Source organism: Pithys albifrons, chromosome Z (genome assembly GCF_047495875.1).
Source record: "Pithys albifrons albifrons isolate INPA30051 chromosome Z, PitAlb_v1, whole genome shotgun sequence".
Taxonomy (NCBI): Eukaryota; Metazoa; Chordata; class Aves; order Passeriformes; family Thamnophilidae; genus Pithys; species Pithys albifrons.
Window position 1 is genome coordinate 59,715,794 of NC_092497.1, and position 16,065 is coordinate 59,731,858.

The following is a 16,065-nucleotide window of genomic DNA, read 5'->3' on the forward strand; positions in this document are numbered from 1 at the left end:
CCTCCAACAGACCCTGCTCTTGTAACTGCAGTGCAGAGTGATCAGGGTGTTCTGACATGTACTTGCTGTCCCTTGAAGTTCTCATCCAACTGCTGCACTGAGCTTCATTAGGACTGCTGTTGTACCATATGGCATTATTTTGGTACTGTTATCCTGTCACTTAATAACCCTTTTTGTCTTCAAATGATGATATTGCCTTCAACGCAGAGAATATTTTAATTATATTTTGATTATATATGTATCTGTCAAGTGTCAGACCATCTGCCCTCCTGACAAGATGGCATATTGAAAATTTGGATTTTGATTGTTTACCTTTTTACCAGTTTCTGATGTGTTGCCCTGACATGCAGGGGTTCTTCATGCCTCACTCTGTGAGGTTGCTGGTAGCACTTTGCTAGCAGCAAGGACTGTAAAGTTTGCACTCATGTAAGCCATAGACAAATAATTTTATAGATTCCAATTCCTCATGCATGGCTGGAGTGGGAAGCATTCAGAGCTGAACCTGGGAAAACCAATTAGGTGGTAATCCATCTTACCTCAGTTTAAGAAAGAGACTAGTTTGTGACTTTTCACTTGCAGAGGATGTTTTGTTATCACTGTGTCATGATAGGTAGAAACCTTTCTGTGCTGGGGATGTCATTATGGACAATGTGTATTCACCAAAGCTGTGCTGGTGGTGGAAGACCATTATTTTCACAGGGCGATGTCCTTTTTCTCTCATTATAAGGATCAGTTGAAAGAACATTATCTTGAGGATAATGTCAGGAAAATTGTTTATTTTCTTGCGTGATGCTTTTAAATGTGTGCAGCCTGATGACACATCTCAGTTTTGGATCCTGTAATCGTGTCCCCATACATCACATTTATCCTTTTTGCATGAATGATCCTCCTGCTGATAGCGAGGAGTTTCGCTCATTAGTGACTTAGTATAATGCTCATCTGTAGGGATATGATTTTTACCTTTTCCTGCCAATGAGGATTTTATGACAAGTGGTGCCTTTATCACTTTCAAACCTGTTTGAATAGTCATTTTTCTCAGCATCAGTTTGTGAAAAAACAATCTCAATATGAATACTTTTTGCCTTTCCTTTTTTTCTTTAAGGCCAGAGTTTGCAGGAGGGTCCACCTTCCAGGGATTATCCTGAAGATACAGACTGACAAAATACTTTGCTTTTTCTTTCTATTTTCCTCATTCTTCACAGTTCTGGTCCCTTTGCCTTCTTCATCTGTTCTTGTAGACTATGAGAAATCTGCATCTCTTACAGACCATGTCACTGGGCCCCAGTTCAGTGCTTTTAAGGACGTTGGTGTTACACTGTGGAAGATTCTGTCTTAGAGGCAACTTCTGTCAATCTTTGGTTTTGGCAGTTCTTTGGAATAATAGTCATCTAGGTACCTGCAGGTGTTCTAAGTGCTTGTCCTTCAGAAATGGTTGAATCACATCTATCTCGGTTATTCAGAGGTATGAGAGGTGTTCAGAGGAGATCCATAAAAAACAAGGCAACAAAAAGTTACTTTTAGCTTCTCACAGAGATCAATTTAATTGGCTTCATTAGAAGACTGTTATCATGCAATCTAGAAATACTTACAGAGTAGAGGAAACAACAGATATCTCTGACTTGATGCCAGATGAATTTATACTGGATATGAGTTAAGTTTAATAGTTCAAGTTATCATTACAACAACTAGGTATATTGCAGTGAATTTCTCATCACTGGAAATTATTATCTAAAGATTTATTCTCCAAAGGACAGTGATCCTTGTGTTTATAAATTCAGTCAAAAGTGAAGGAAAACAATAGTTTTATCTACATTTATTACAATGTGATGTTTGTGATAGAGAAAAGAGAATGGATGTTTGCTGGCATTGTCTTGAAAATTTTCTAGAATTGCTCCATCGTCCTTGGAATAAGTAATTGTATTGAGAAATTGTCATGCTCTCCCCTCCCAGCTTTTATGAAACAAAATAATGTATTTTAAATCATATGTATTTTTAAATTGTTATCTTTCTTTGCAGTATTGTGCTCTTGCTGAGCCAAAAGCAAGCACTTGAAGAGCTTAAGCAAACAGTTCAACAATTAAGATGCTCTGAGGCAAAATTTGCAGCCCAGAAAGAACTACTGGAACAAAAGGTTCAAGAGAATGATGGGAAAGAGCCACCACCTGTAGTGAATTATGAAGAAGATGCCAGATCAGTGACTTCTATGGTGAGTTTACATCTGTTTTACTAAATTGTATAGCTTTGCTATTATACTTCAGTCCTGGGATCAGAGGATCAGGATACCCAGTGGGGTGACTAAAGGGATAGAACTTCACTTTGCTTTTGTGGAAACTTGTTTGGACAAACAGTTCAGTTGTGTGAGTTTATATTTTTTTTGAAGTTGCAGTAACTCATAACAATCCATGTCTGTGCACTTGGATTGGTCTTCTGTACAGCTGATGCTTAGATTCTCATTAGGCTGTTCTATAAAAGTGTTAACCCTTAAATAGATTTAGTAAATGTGACTGAGTAGCTATTGGTGATTTCCTTGACTGTTGAAGAAATACATTCACTGTTATAGGTATAAAATTAACAGTAAAAGCTCATGGAATCACTGCACACATTCTGTAATTGAAAATATAATTTTATGTACTGTAATTACTCTTTTTTAAATAGAACTGAACATTGGTTTCTTTGCAACTTACTTTTATATGTTTGCATGCCCTTAATAATCAAAAGGAAGTTCTTGTTCTCTGATGAGACCCTGAGTTATTTAAACAAGTACCTTACTTTGCTAATATTTTGAGACTTCTTTTCTCCATAGCATGCAGCTTTGTGCAGAATCAGTAGGTCGCATAAGAAAGCAAACGAACACTGCCTGTTTACTAAAGAGACAAACAGTAGTGTTTGCCTTCATGGATTAGGTTTGACATCTCTGAGATACTTGGGACTTCCCTGAGATTTAGCCTGACATTGCTTGTGGCCCATGGGGCAATAGCTCAGTGAAATGATAATGAAATGGTTGTTTCTGAGAGGAATGCTTTTTTCCCTTCATCTATTTGTGGAACCAGGTTTGATTCAAATTCTACGGTTATACTTAATTGTCAGCATTCTCTCCCTTCCACTACTGTTGAATATTTACAAGGCACTATCAGATCATTGTCATTTACAATGGTACAAAACATTATTTTAGAAAGCTTGTATGCTTTTCACGGCCCAGAAGGAGTTTACAAAATGCAGAATGAAGAAAGAAAAGAAGAATCAGGATAATGATTGCAAAAGATTAGGACACTTGGAATCTTTTTGGGGTAGGCTAACTTGTTAGTTATTTAATATAATATCCTGTAGTAGTGCTAGTGAATATTGCCTATGAGGGTTAATTGAGATGATGTGTCTAATCATGAGAATGGTGCTCTTCCACTTGAGTTCAAGATTACTAAAGTCTGCTTTCTGGTATCCAAATCTCTGTTTCAGTGGGTGGAAGGGAATAATCCCCTGTGCTGAGCACAGGCTTGCACATGGCCAGCCGCAGGGCAGAGGCACAGGAGTTTCCTCGCTGGCAGCGGCACATGTGAGGTGTCCAAAGCAAGGGCTCGTCACTGCCTGTGCAGCTGCCGGCTGTGCCCTCGGCTCAGGGCTGGTGGCACAGCATGGCTGGTTCTGTGTCCAGGGCACACTGGCCTCTGGGGGGAGGGCAGGGGAACGAGGCAGTGGAGAGTCATAGAGCCATAGGGTGGTTTGAATTCGAAGGGATGTTAAAGATGTGTCTGCTTCCAACCTCACTGCCACGGGCAGGGACAGCTCTCCCTAGAGCAGGATTCTTTCAGTGACAGAGAAGCCACGCCTTCTCTGGACAACCTGTGCCAATGCCTTAGTACCTGTGGTGGGTTCCAAGCAAGAGGGGAGGCAGAAGCCAGGACTGGGCACTGCTGACAGAGCCCCGTTGAGTGCTCTGCTGTCAGGAGGAGGTTGTGCAGGTCCTGACCAGGCAGCAGAGCCTGGCTCCCAGCATTGCCTGCTAGCAGCTTGCAGAGAAACACCCTGTGTGGCATCACAGTCTCTTTGGGAAGCTCACTGCTACCCTGCTCTCTGCAGCAGTTTACCACCAGGATGTGTTTGGGTATTGAGGGGCCAGTGTCAACCTTCCTGCACAAAGCACAGCAAAACACTGATGCAGCACAGTCTATACTGGCCATGTCAGCCACAGCAGCACCTCTGGCAGGCTCCCTGTCCTGGCTGTATACAAGTTTTGTTGTGTTCTGGGCCCAAGGATGGTTGTGGCACCTGAGATTCATGGCTAAGGATGTGCAGTTTGATGCTGTAGACTGAGAAGGTTGCTCCTGCTCTCAGCATCACATCCCATTCTCCATGAATTTGGTAAATCCTGTACCAGCTCATCTTGTCAGTCTGCCTACTACAGTTCTAAGGTGGAACCTTGCTCATGCCCTGCAGTTCAGGGCACTCATGGGCTGAAAAGCAGGAGCCAGCTACTTGTGCTGCATTTGCTGAGCAGGGCAAGCTCCCTGGAGGGGAGAGACCAGTGTCTGTCTCCTGGTGTCTTTCTTTCAGAAGCCACCCTGCCTTTCTGCCCTGCTGCACTTAAACCCAAGGCAAAGGTTGCAGAGAGGAGACATTGAGAGCAACTGAGAGGCATTAAGAAAGGTTCTAATGATGAGAGGCTCAGTCTGGTATAAGGAAGAAGGTAAAATAAGAGAACAGGAAGTTGGTATAAAAGCAGGCATAAGCACAGCCAGAAATATTTAACAGGCAAAGTGATGTTAGGTAAGCTGAAATAGAAGATAAGGTGGGGTTTTGTTGGTTTACTTTTTTAACCAGTAAATTTACAGTTAGGGTAGCTTGTGAAAGTGAGCCAGGGATGTATTCATATGTCAGGGACAATTTTAACATTCATTTTTACTGTGGATTTAGTACTTTGTTAAGTAACTTGCTCTAGTTTATGTAATTCAGATGGCCTATATTATTGAGAGTTCAGAGTGCCTTCACCTTTTATGAATAATGCTGATCATCCAAGCTACCCTTGCAGAGAAGACTCATCATGAAGCATGACTTCTAAAGTTTGATCTGAAGACTTTGAATTGTGCAGAATTACCACTTCCCTTTCTTCTTCAAGGCAAAGCTTGCAGGAAGAGCTAAGCCCCTCTTGAACGTGCAGACTTATTTTGCAGGTGCCAGGTGGGGAAGTCCTTTCCTTCCACATAAGTCTGAATGGGACTGAGGACACGTTTAACTGTGAAAACAGACAACTTTATTTCCAAAGCTAAGTCAAGTTCAGCATTTACGTGCATGGGTCAGAGCCGGCCATTAGCACTGAGGCTTTCTTTGGATGAGCAGGCATTGCCCCAGAAGGAAATGGTTGTGGTTCATGCAGCCTGTACTGGATGCTGTACATCCTACTGCTAAAGCTGGTTTTCCTGCTTAGGACTTACAGGAGCTCCTGCACCCCAGTGAAGAATTCCACCAACTTTCAGATTGGAAATAGGCAGTTTAACCTGCCTGATGGTGTTGGTATTGGCATTGCCTTCTGTGTGGGTGGTTGAGGTGTTATATAAAATGATGGCATGCCCATGATGTTGGAGAAACCCTTACCTCTGGGTGATGGCCCATCTACTCAGCACACGGTAGAAGTGCTGAGAGGAGGTGTAGGCTCTGGGGCGTTTGGCCCTTGCACAGCCTTTTCCCCAGCCAGTCACTCCAGTAAGCCATAAATAATCAGCAGTCATGTCTCTGCACATGAGAGGAGCACCACTGACACCCTGCAACACAAGAGAGAGGATTAAGGTGGTGTTGGGTGGCTGCCTCTCTCACAGCCCCAGCCAGAGCTGTATTCCCGGAAAAGCGAGACTCTGCTCAGGTGCTGGAACCTCTCCTCTTTTGGTTTAATGATGTTTACCCTTGTCATGTTTTGGCACTGCAAAAAGTCACTCTCCATCTCTTTTATAACCTCCCTTTAAGTGCTGAAGGGCTGCAGTGAGATATTCCTGGAGCCTTCTCTTCTCCAGCCTGAACAACCCCAAGTATCTCAGCCTGTTATTGTAGGAGGGGTGCTCAAGCCCTGTGATCAACCCAGTGGCTCTCCTTTAGATTTGTTCCATGTCTTCCTTGTGTGGAGAACCTCAGACCTGGACACAGCACTCCAGGTGGAGTCTCGCAAGGGCAGAGTAGAGGAGGAGAATCACCTTCCTTGACCTGCTGCCCACACTGCTTTGGATGTAGCCCAGGACATGGTTGGCCCTTTGGACTGCAAGCCTGCACTGGTGGCTCACATTCATCTTTTTGTCTGCCAGCAAAAGTCCTTCTCAGCAGAGCTGCTCTCTCCGAGTTCTTCTCCCAGTCTTTGCTCATGTCTAGGATTGTGCCAACCCAGCTGCAGCACACTGCACTTGGACTTGCTGAACTTCATGAGGTTCCCATGGGCCCACTTCCCAAGTTTATCCAGGGCACTCTGGCTGGCATTATATCCCTCTGTTGTGTCACCTGTGCCCCTCAGCCTCGTGCCATCTGCAGACTTGCTGAGGACACATTGGATCTCACTATCTGTGTCACTGATGAAAATACTAAGGGGTCACAGTCCCAAGGCAGAGTCCTGAGGGACATGACTCATCACCAGCCCTGCCTGGACACAGAGCCATTGACACAACTCTCTGGCTCTAAGTCCATCCAGCAAATTCCCTATTCCACAGAGTGGTCCACCCTTCAATCCCGCATCTTTCCAGCCTGGGATAAGGATTTCTTATGGGACTGTGTGGAAGGCCTTACAGAGTCTGGGTGGATGACATTAGTTGGGAGTCATTCTTCCCTTGTTTGCTGCTGCAGTCAGCCCGTCGTGGTAGGCACCAGATTGCCAGGCATGATTTGCCCTTACTATGACTGAACTGTGGGAATATGACCAACTTAAGTGATGGGTGATTTCCCTTGAGTAAGTTTTCTTTAACTCTTGAGCTGATACCATGTATGAATAGAAGTGACTAAACAGAGGTAGATACAACCACAGTGTAAAATAAACTATATTTTTTTAAATTGCTGTGCCCTGAGAGAGCTGTCTTGTCAGTATCTCAAGATAGAAAAATAATACCCTGTTGGGCTGTTTGTATAAATAAACATCCTGGAGGTTTTTATAATGGGATTTTTTTGTTTTGTTTACTAAAACACTTCAATATTAGAGAGCTGCTAAATGATCAGAAATGAAATGTTCTTGCTGCTGGTGGCTCATCCTTGTATCATTCAAGAGGATCATTGTTTCTCCAGCTATAAATTCGTTTAGGTTTCTTCTCCTTATATGAGAGAAGGTCTTCTGAATGTTACTCTGATACTGCACTTTTGAATGTGGTTATTTATTTCTTTTCAGAAACTAATCATAAACACTTGTTTTGCAAATTCTTTACAAATTCTTTTGTAATTCCAAAGAATTACAAAATCATAATTGACTTGTGTTGTCAGCATCCATGTGAAGTAAATTTTCATGTCCTCAGTCACAAGTGATTTTTTTTTGTAAATTAAAATGAAAAACAGGATGTGCAAAGCAGTTTTGTAAAGTTTCATATCTAAGTATTTATATTATAAATACAGCCAATCTCATGGTGTAATAGTGCTCAAATTTTTTTGTTTTCCATCTCTTACATTATGTAATTCCATAATAGAACACTAACAAGGAGTGAAACTTTGAAATGCTGTTAGATGTGTTTTTATAGACAATGTCATGTTACATGCATCTTAGAACTTCATTCCTGTGTTCTTTTTTTGCCTCTTGGCTGCAGGAAGTCTCATACTCTGCTAGTGTCTTCACTGGGTTTTGGTTTAGTCAATATATTTCATTTTTTTTTGTGGAATGTTAACTGTGTATTGTTATTCATGTACATATTTTAGAAAAAAAGAAAATTGCTGAATGATTCTATTTTGTTCAATCATGTTATCATAGCAAGGAATTGAAAAAAAATCTATTTTTGCTTTTTCCTGAACATGGCATTTAGCAATTATGTCATGGTGTGTGGCAAAATGAAACATATTTTATTGTTTCTAGCAGTTATATTTTTCTACTGAACTATCCATTGCAGACAAAATCTTACACAGTTATACTATACACTGTGTTGATGGGAGAATGAGAATTTACATTTTCTTCTGTACTTACGTTAACAAGTTTGGAGGCAGATACTAAGGAAAAGCTGGTTATTCCTTGTAAACAGATATATTTTGCCAAAAATGGAGTAATAGCCAAACTGTTACATATCATTAGCCAGTAACTGGAAGCTACTTGAGCTAACTTTTCAATTTCTAGGTGCTCAGTCAGTGGATGTGTGGCCTGTCATTTGTCCTAGATACATGTGGCATTTTTGCTGTTAATATGATCAACAAAGCATGGCAGTGGTCTGTGATAATTCAAATGAAGAAAACAACAGCAGCAAAACTTTGTACGTGTAATGATCAGATTAGAAATAAAAATATAATTAATTTTTTGAATATTGCAGTGCCAGCTAAACATTTACTCAGGTAATTAAGTTCAATTATGCAAATTTGTATTTCATGGTAAGGCTTTACATTTACAGCATCAGTATTGCCTTGGAAATTGTTGCAGCATAGGAAATCTTCAGGGAGTGCTTAAGCCAGGCAATGGATTTAGTTAATATAAAATAGTAATTAATCTTGTTTACCAATAATATAGTGAAGTCTGTGTGCCACTCTAATGTGTCTTCACCTTTTTCCTTACATGGTACAAACAGATTTTATAAAGGCACAAATCCATTATTTTTAAGAATATGTATTTAAAATAATACGATGTTCTCACCGTAGAAGTATTTCATATGGATTTATTTTGTGCACTGCAGCATTATACTGGAACAGTGATAAAACTGAGACTTGGTTTGGGAGCTCTGCAGTACTTGAAAGACTTGTCAGCAGGTGGAGCTCAGTGCCAAAAGACTGCTAATGACGGAATAATCCAAATATTGTAGCAGAATTACTCAAAAGGAAAAAATGTAAAAGTTCACCTCATACATAATTGCTTTTACTATTTGTCATTCCTTTTTAAAAGGCTTCAGAGATCTTATGATTGCTGTAAAAGTAAGATAAGCCAGCTTTTGGTGAAGACTGTGATAATTAAAAATTAATTCTTAGTTGTTACAGAAGAAAAATATTAAATGGATGAAACAGAGCTGAAGTGCTACTTTTATTGTTTGTAAATCATTCTACCAAAAGTGAATGTTTTGTCTTTCCATCCCTGCTTTTTAGAACCCTTGACTTGGTGCTGCTTATAGTGTGATCAGCAAACCAATAGTCAGAGTCTTCCTCTGCAGGTTTGGGTTTGCAGTGAATATTTTCAGGGCTCTCACTAAAATTGAAATTGACAAATGTAATCCATTTGTATGTTTTGAATTTTTCGCAGTCAGTTACATAGATATGAAAGGGCATTTACAGGAGTTGGCTGTGTGACTAAAGATGCTGCATTACATACATTCTAGATGATGGATCATAAAGTCCTGAAGCATAATCAGCTGAGAGATGCACCTGCCCCCCTAAAAGGGGGTCTCCTTTTCCCGTGCTGTCTCACGTTATACAGAAACTTTATTTTCACATAAGTGCAGGAAAATGACTGCCTTCTGTGGCAGCCCATTGCAGCAATAGCAGAAAGCTCAACAGTAGAGATAAATTTGTCATTTTTCTTTTTGATTCAGAAGAATTGAGGCATTCTTACGCTTTGTAATGCATTGCCAGACATCTCCCTTATCTGTCCTTGTAAGTAATTCTGTAGTGATTTGAGGCTCATGACATTTATATAAAACTGAGATTATAACAGGGCATGGTAGGGGAGCCCTTCACAGTTAGTTGGTTTATATATTTGTAAACCTTATACACTTCCACTATGCTGTTTCAAGATTTTAACTTATTTGTCAATACAAAGAGGGTGAAATTTAATCTGTGCAGCATTGGTATCCTTAATCAGTTTTTTTTTTATTTTAGGCTCACCAGAGGAAATGCTGTCAGTCCAGTCATGTTGTAGAAATTTTGTCGATTAGTTCTTAGAAGACTTGGCAATAAACAGTTGTATTTGTTGGAGGCCTGGACAGTGACCTTTGTTTTGAGCCACTTCCCAAGCTTGCTGGCTGGGACCTGTGTTTCTGGCTTACAGCCAGAATTTAAGATAGAGCCAAAATGCCCCAAATGTCAGATGCTTCTAGGAAGTGTGGACAATGAATTTTATTCCTCTTTCTCTCATAGTGAGCATGTTCTAGTGTCTGCTGCTTCTTTTTGTAAGTCTGACTTGCCTGATGGGAATACATCAGAGGAAGGACAAAACAGAGACCTGCAGGTAATAGATAAAACCAGTCATACTTTGTCCCATGTGGGTATTACTGACTGGTCCAGAATTTACAAGAGGAGAGGTCAGTGGAGCTGTCAAACCTCTTCCCAGTGAATGTACCTAAAACCTTCTGAAGTAAAAGATTAAATTCACACTAAGGCTCAGAAATTAAATACTTCTTAAGGTTAGCAAGAAGTGTTGGGCAATAGCCTAGTCTTGGGGAAAGGCAAAATTAGGAGAGTATGCAAACTTTGTGAGGAACTGAGGGAGGTGGCTCATTCACAGAAACAAAACTCTTAGAATATTTGAAGTGCAGAATTAGTTTATTGCTCTCTGTGTGAAAGTGAGAAATAAGCACTTGAGATAAGTATATATATATCTCTCTTGAACTGCCAAAAATGTTGCAAGACCAGTATTTTTGCCTGGAGGAAGAAGGTTTCACCACGGTACTGTTGCAGCACTGCATACCCACTGGGGATTTGTTATTTCAGTCAAAATCTCTGTGGATTAGGGAAGCTTCTCTCAGAAGTTTCCCTTTGAACAGAAATTGCATACTGGTGTCCAGCAGATGTTTCAGTATGTGTGGGAATGTTTGTGTGTTGGGAGGAAAGCATTAACTCTCTGCCAGAGTCATCACCCTTGGCTTCTTGCATCTTTTTCATAGTGATGGGACCAATTTAATGGGGTTATTAACTTCTCATGGGCTCTAGGGAACACACAGAAAGCAATGTGATAGAATTGGGCTGCTTCGAATCACCTCTCTGCTTTTGTCTAGTTCTTATTAAGTGGCTGATTAAAAATACCCTCTTGTCCTTAAAAGTAATTATTATGCTTCTAAAAGTCCTAAAATAATTCTTGAAATTATGATTTATGGTTTTCATATAGTGCCACTGGTAGTTTATTGCCAGATTTAAGTGTATGATTTGCTTTGTGGCTTCTACTTACTTTCAGCCATGTGGGGAAGTTCTTGCCAGCTACTGTCCAGGAAACCAGAATGGCAATCCAATTTTCAGACCACTGTGTGTAAGTTTAGATTAGCCTGAGGGATCCTGCCTGACATCAAGCTGTGACTCATGTCTGCCAGTCCCATGTAGATGTTTTGAATGACTTCCTTGAAAAAAATGCAACTTTTTTCTTCTCGAGCTCTTCTGTGGTGGTACCCAAAGCTCTGGTTGTGTATTGGAAGGGTTTGGTCCACTTCAGGTCTTGCTGCTTTTGTGTGGTTGATCTGTTTAGTCTGTAAGGATTTATAAAGATACATATTTATATAGATATAGATATATTTATATCTATCATATATCATATAGCTATTATCACAGTGTTCCCAAGGCAGTTCAATGCCAGCATCAAAATGTAGATACAACTATCCCTATAAACAGAGTTAATTTACTAGTTATATCTATAAATCTCTATCTATATAAATATAGATATATAAATATATAAATAAATATATAATATATAAATATACACATATATAAATATAGATATATAGATATAAATATAGATATACATATATAAATATATACATATATAAATATAGATATAAATAGATATATAGAGAGATATAAATATAGATACAGATTTATAGATATAACTAGTAAATTAACTCTGTTTATAGGGATAGTTGTATCTACATTTTGATGCTGGCTTTGAACTGTCTTGGGAACACTGTGATAATGAAATGTAGCTTTATAACATGTGATAAGTGAGGAAAAAAGGATTTTCTACCACGGTGAGAAGTATTTTCTCAGGGTTTTTTTTCAACATATGTTTTGAGAAGTTGATGCATTGAGTCATATGTAACTATACTCATAAACTGTAGAAATTATTCCTTTTTTTGGGACATGCAACAGGAGTTTTTTCAGTAACAGGGGAGACTGGCCTTCGATTTGAAAAACAGCTTGAGGATGCTTAATAAGTACTGTGACCTTCGAGGAGAGACTGCTTGTTGGACAGACCTTTTTTGTAATGACTGAAACATGTGAAAGGCTCCATCTGTTGACTGAGCATAACTCAAAGTCTTTCTGTATTTGTGCAGAAAAAAGCTGCTTGTTTATTTTGGCTCATTGTGCTAGATAAAATTTATGAACTTCAGCTTGGATAGGGTTGAAATCTGTTATTCATTCATCCCATTAGTGAGACTTGCACACTGAGTCCTTCTTCCTTGATGTCTGTATTTTCAGAATAGTTTTGTTTGTGTTTATGATTTATAGCTGTGATCTATACATGAGTTCAGTGGACCACAGGCTTTACTCAGAGTAGAATTTGAACACTGCCTGTTTCTAGGGTTTGCATTTTTACTGTTCTGTTGCTTAAATTGTGGGCCATTCACTTAAGAGTTGGACTCAGTGATCCTTGTGGGTCCCTTCCAACTCAGAATATTCTGTGAAATCTGTGAAATTGGCAGATAGTTGTGGTTTTGGCACTCTACAGAGATTACTCGTTAAGCCTACCTCAGATACGCTGCTCAAGTTGTGTGTTGCAGCTGTCACAAAGTCACTCTATCATTTTATCTACTAACATGTAAGCTGATTTTGTGGATAAACAGGGATTTGTGAAAACCAAAAGCAAACGTGTCATTCTGACTGTGCTAGCTATCAAACAGAAGTACCTGATCAAATTTGAATCTTGGCATACTACAAGCTCTTTCCAGTTAGGACAGATTCAGTTTTATTCTCTAATACAGCTGATGTCAATGTGGATCTGGCTTAGGACCTGTTGTGTCCATTGGACTGAAACTCTTTGAGATTAACTGCATGAAACTTTGTTTTGTGGTGATAATACAAATGCATCCTCTCACAATATGATTTTTGAAAAAGGATGCAATCACCAGTCCGTATTTAATAACACTGTTTATTGAAAGAAGAATTAGCTTTGTATCCTGCCAGATAAAATAACATGTGATGCTGTTTCTTTCTGCTTGACGTAGCTGGACAGGTGGATTCAGTAAAGCCAGTCAGTGAGTCAGCTGGAGCCAGTCAATGAAATATGAGAGAGGTTCTGATTGGTAGGTGCCAGCACCTAGAGTGCAGAATCCAAGAAATGTTATGTTTCTATTAGTCAGAAATGTATAATAACAAATCATTGCACCTCTGATGCAGTCGTGTGTTGATTGGCTGGAGAGACTCTACAAACAAGTTAGGGGAAGACTCGGGGTTTTCCCCACCCCATCCCCTGAGAGAACACTGTTTTCTGTAGGTTGGCACAGATCTCCGCAAAGGTTGGGTTGCCAGTCCCTGCCTACAGCCTGGGAGTCCACAGCTGCTGAGTGTTTAGTTCTTGGCATCTTGTGAACCATAGAAGGATTTATGGTTCCTTACAGATTTGCAGGTCATGCAATATGCATGATGCTGTTCTTGTTTCCTCTTCCTCCCTTACATGTTCACTCTGTCTGCTGTTCCCCTAAAAGCTCTTGGCACTTCAGGGTGTAGCTGCTTTAGTGCCTCTCATCCCTTCCAGGGATCTGATCAGAGTTTCTTGGACTTAAATGCCTAAAATCTGGACTCCACCACTAGATTTGTCAGGCACTTATCTTTAGTAGGCATTACTGTCTGTATCTGTGACTAAAAAGCAACCAAACTCAACAGCTTTTAAATACATTTAGTGAGATATGGAAAAACTGTGTCATTCCTCCTGTTTCAGTGTAGTGCCTTCTAATTGAAGTGGTTGACCTGTGTACTAAGTGCAGTCACTAACAGATGTTATATTCAGTTCATGTTATGTTTGTGAATACTGCATTTAGATGTCTTTGGGCTGCATAACCCCCAGCTGGCACTCTGCTCTGCTACCTTGGCTGATGCACAGAGTACTTGCACCTGTAGCTTTAGTTTTCCCTTTATGCAGCTGATACAGCATCCAGTTACTGGATCCAGGTCTTCTCTGGATACAAAATGCTGAACTCTAAAATGCAGTCCTCCCTAGAAAATCTTGATTCGAATGAAACCTTTGCTTAGGTGGAGGTCAGGCAAAATTTTGGTTTTAGTATCTCTAGGAAGAAACCTTCAAACCATCCTTCTCATTGACCCCTTGCCTTAGGTCTGTATTCCCTGTACATTCCTGGAACATCTTTGGACTACCCTCTATGGCAGCAGTAACTCAGCTGCTTGTGGCTCTGATCTGTCATTTTCCTCTCTGCTGCCTTCTCATCCCCCACCTACAAACTGACATAAAGATTTGCTTTATGAGACCATCTTTTGTAAAGATACCAGAGCCACTTCACTCAGTGGGACCAGAGGGCCTTTGCCTGTGCAGGTCAGGAGCAAAGGATTGAAAACAGATTTTGTGTTGTGCTCTGCTGAAACGTGGCTTGGCTTCCTGTCTAGGAGTTCTGGAGGTTTAAAAAAAACAAACACAGGTTTTCCTAGTAATGACAAAAGGAGAATGGTTTGTGTTTCTCACTCTGCAGAGTGTGTAAATATAAGGATTTCTACCAAGCCTATTACTGTTATTTTACGTTTGTGGTTAGTAATTTCCATTCCAAATGTCATTCTTTGGCATGTGCACTGCTTTTCAGGAATTCACCAACATGCTTGTGGTAGCTGTGGGTGATCTTAATCACTGCCTATTTCAGTAGCTGACTCTTGCAGAGAACATTAGGAATTGAGGTCTTTTGGCCATTTTTTGCGAGACTTCTGATGTTCACTGGTCTGGATCCTTATGTAAAAATGTCCTGAAGTTGTGTTTATATATGTGTCATCTGCTGAGTTCATTGTGTGAAATTCTGTGTGTGTAGCTTGGTTCTTAAGTAAGTTCTTAAATTATATTTATCCATTTGAAAAGTTTGCTGTAAACTTTTTGTAAAAGTTCAGCTCGCTACTGGCCACCTAAAACTTCCCTGTGCAGTGAGGAAGTGCCAAGACCGAATACTGTCATTTGTTAAGGTGCCTAAACCACTCTCTACCTTTATGGAAAAAAGAGTGTATGAAAATTCAGGACATATAATTTATTCACTACACTGATGTCCCTCATTAGTGGAGAAAAATTGATGAGAAAAACTGATATTTTCAGTTGATGTTCAGCCAAATAGAGATGAAGTTTTTTAAATATGAGTAACAAATCATAACACTTGTGAATGTGGAAAAAAATCCATCTCTTCCATTACCTTATCAAGAATTTTCTTTCTAGCTCAGGTTTTGTTGGGTTTTGGGTTTTTTCCCCTTTTTAACTTTAAAAGTTACCTTTTAACTTCTCTCTTGTAACATATGATCCAAAGATGACATGATCAATCTGTGTGTGTTATGCACGTATGTAACTAGTTTGAAAACATATTTCACATTGATGACTCTTATCACTTCAAATGGCAGCTGTAATTTTGATCTTGGTTACAGCTTTGGGGCATCAGTTCTGGTCTTACTGTATTTCTCTGTTTTCTGAGAATTTGGGTCATACACACCTGAAACTACTTCAGCTGGCTGTATACAGTGTCAAAGCACACAATAAAATGAACCTCTTTGCTTCCAAAATGCTCCTAAGAATTGTTAAATTGAAATGATTTGTGGATGCATGTTTTATCTAGCTAATAAAACGTGCTTTTCGTAGCCACCTGACAAACTGTAAAGTTTAGCTGATGAAAATACACAATTTCCTTTCACATGGTTTGCTTTGCATGTTTTATGATCCCTTAACATTTTTTCTCTAAGGTATTATGAGCTTTATGTTGTTGTTTTTCTTTTTTAAATCTGGTTCTATTCTTGAAATTTCGAGTCACTTTCATGAAATCTCATTAATTCAGTGATGTTGTTAGTGTGGGTAACTGCCATAAATGCTTGTTTTTA

The 16,065-nt window shown here is 39.7% G+C and overlaps 1 protein-coding gene across 5 annotated transcripts in view; it reads left to right on the forward strand.

The window, feature by feature from the left end:
* Positions 1 to 16,065, forward strand: part of FER (FER tyrosine kinase) — a 161,522-nt gene that overhangs the window by 52,218 nt on the left and 93,239 nt on the right. For all 5 annotated transcript variants that reach the window (XM_071579890.1, XM_071579894.1, XM_071579891.1 and 2 more), the window contains exon 10: positions 2,017 to 2,206. In XM_071579890.1, the coding sequence (XP_071435991.1) occupies positions 2,017 to 2,206 (190 nt within the window). The remainder of the gene's footprint in view (positions 1 to 2,016; positions 2,207 to 16,065) is intronic.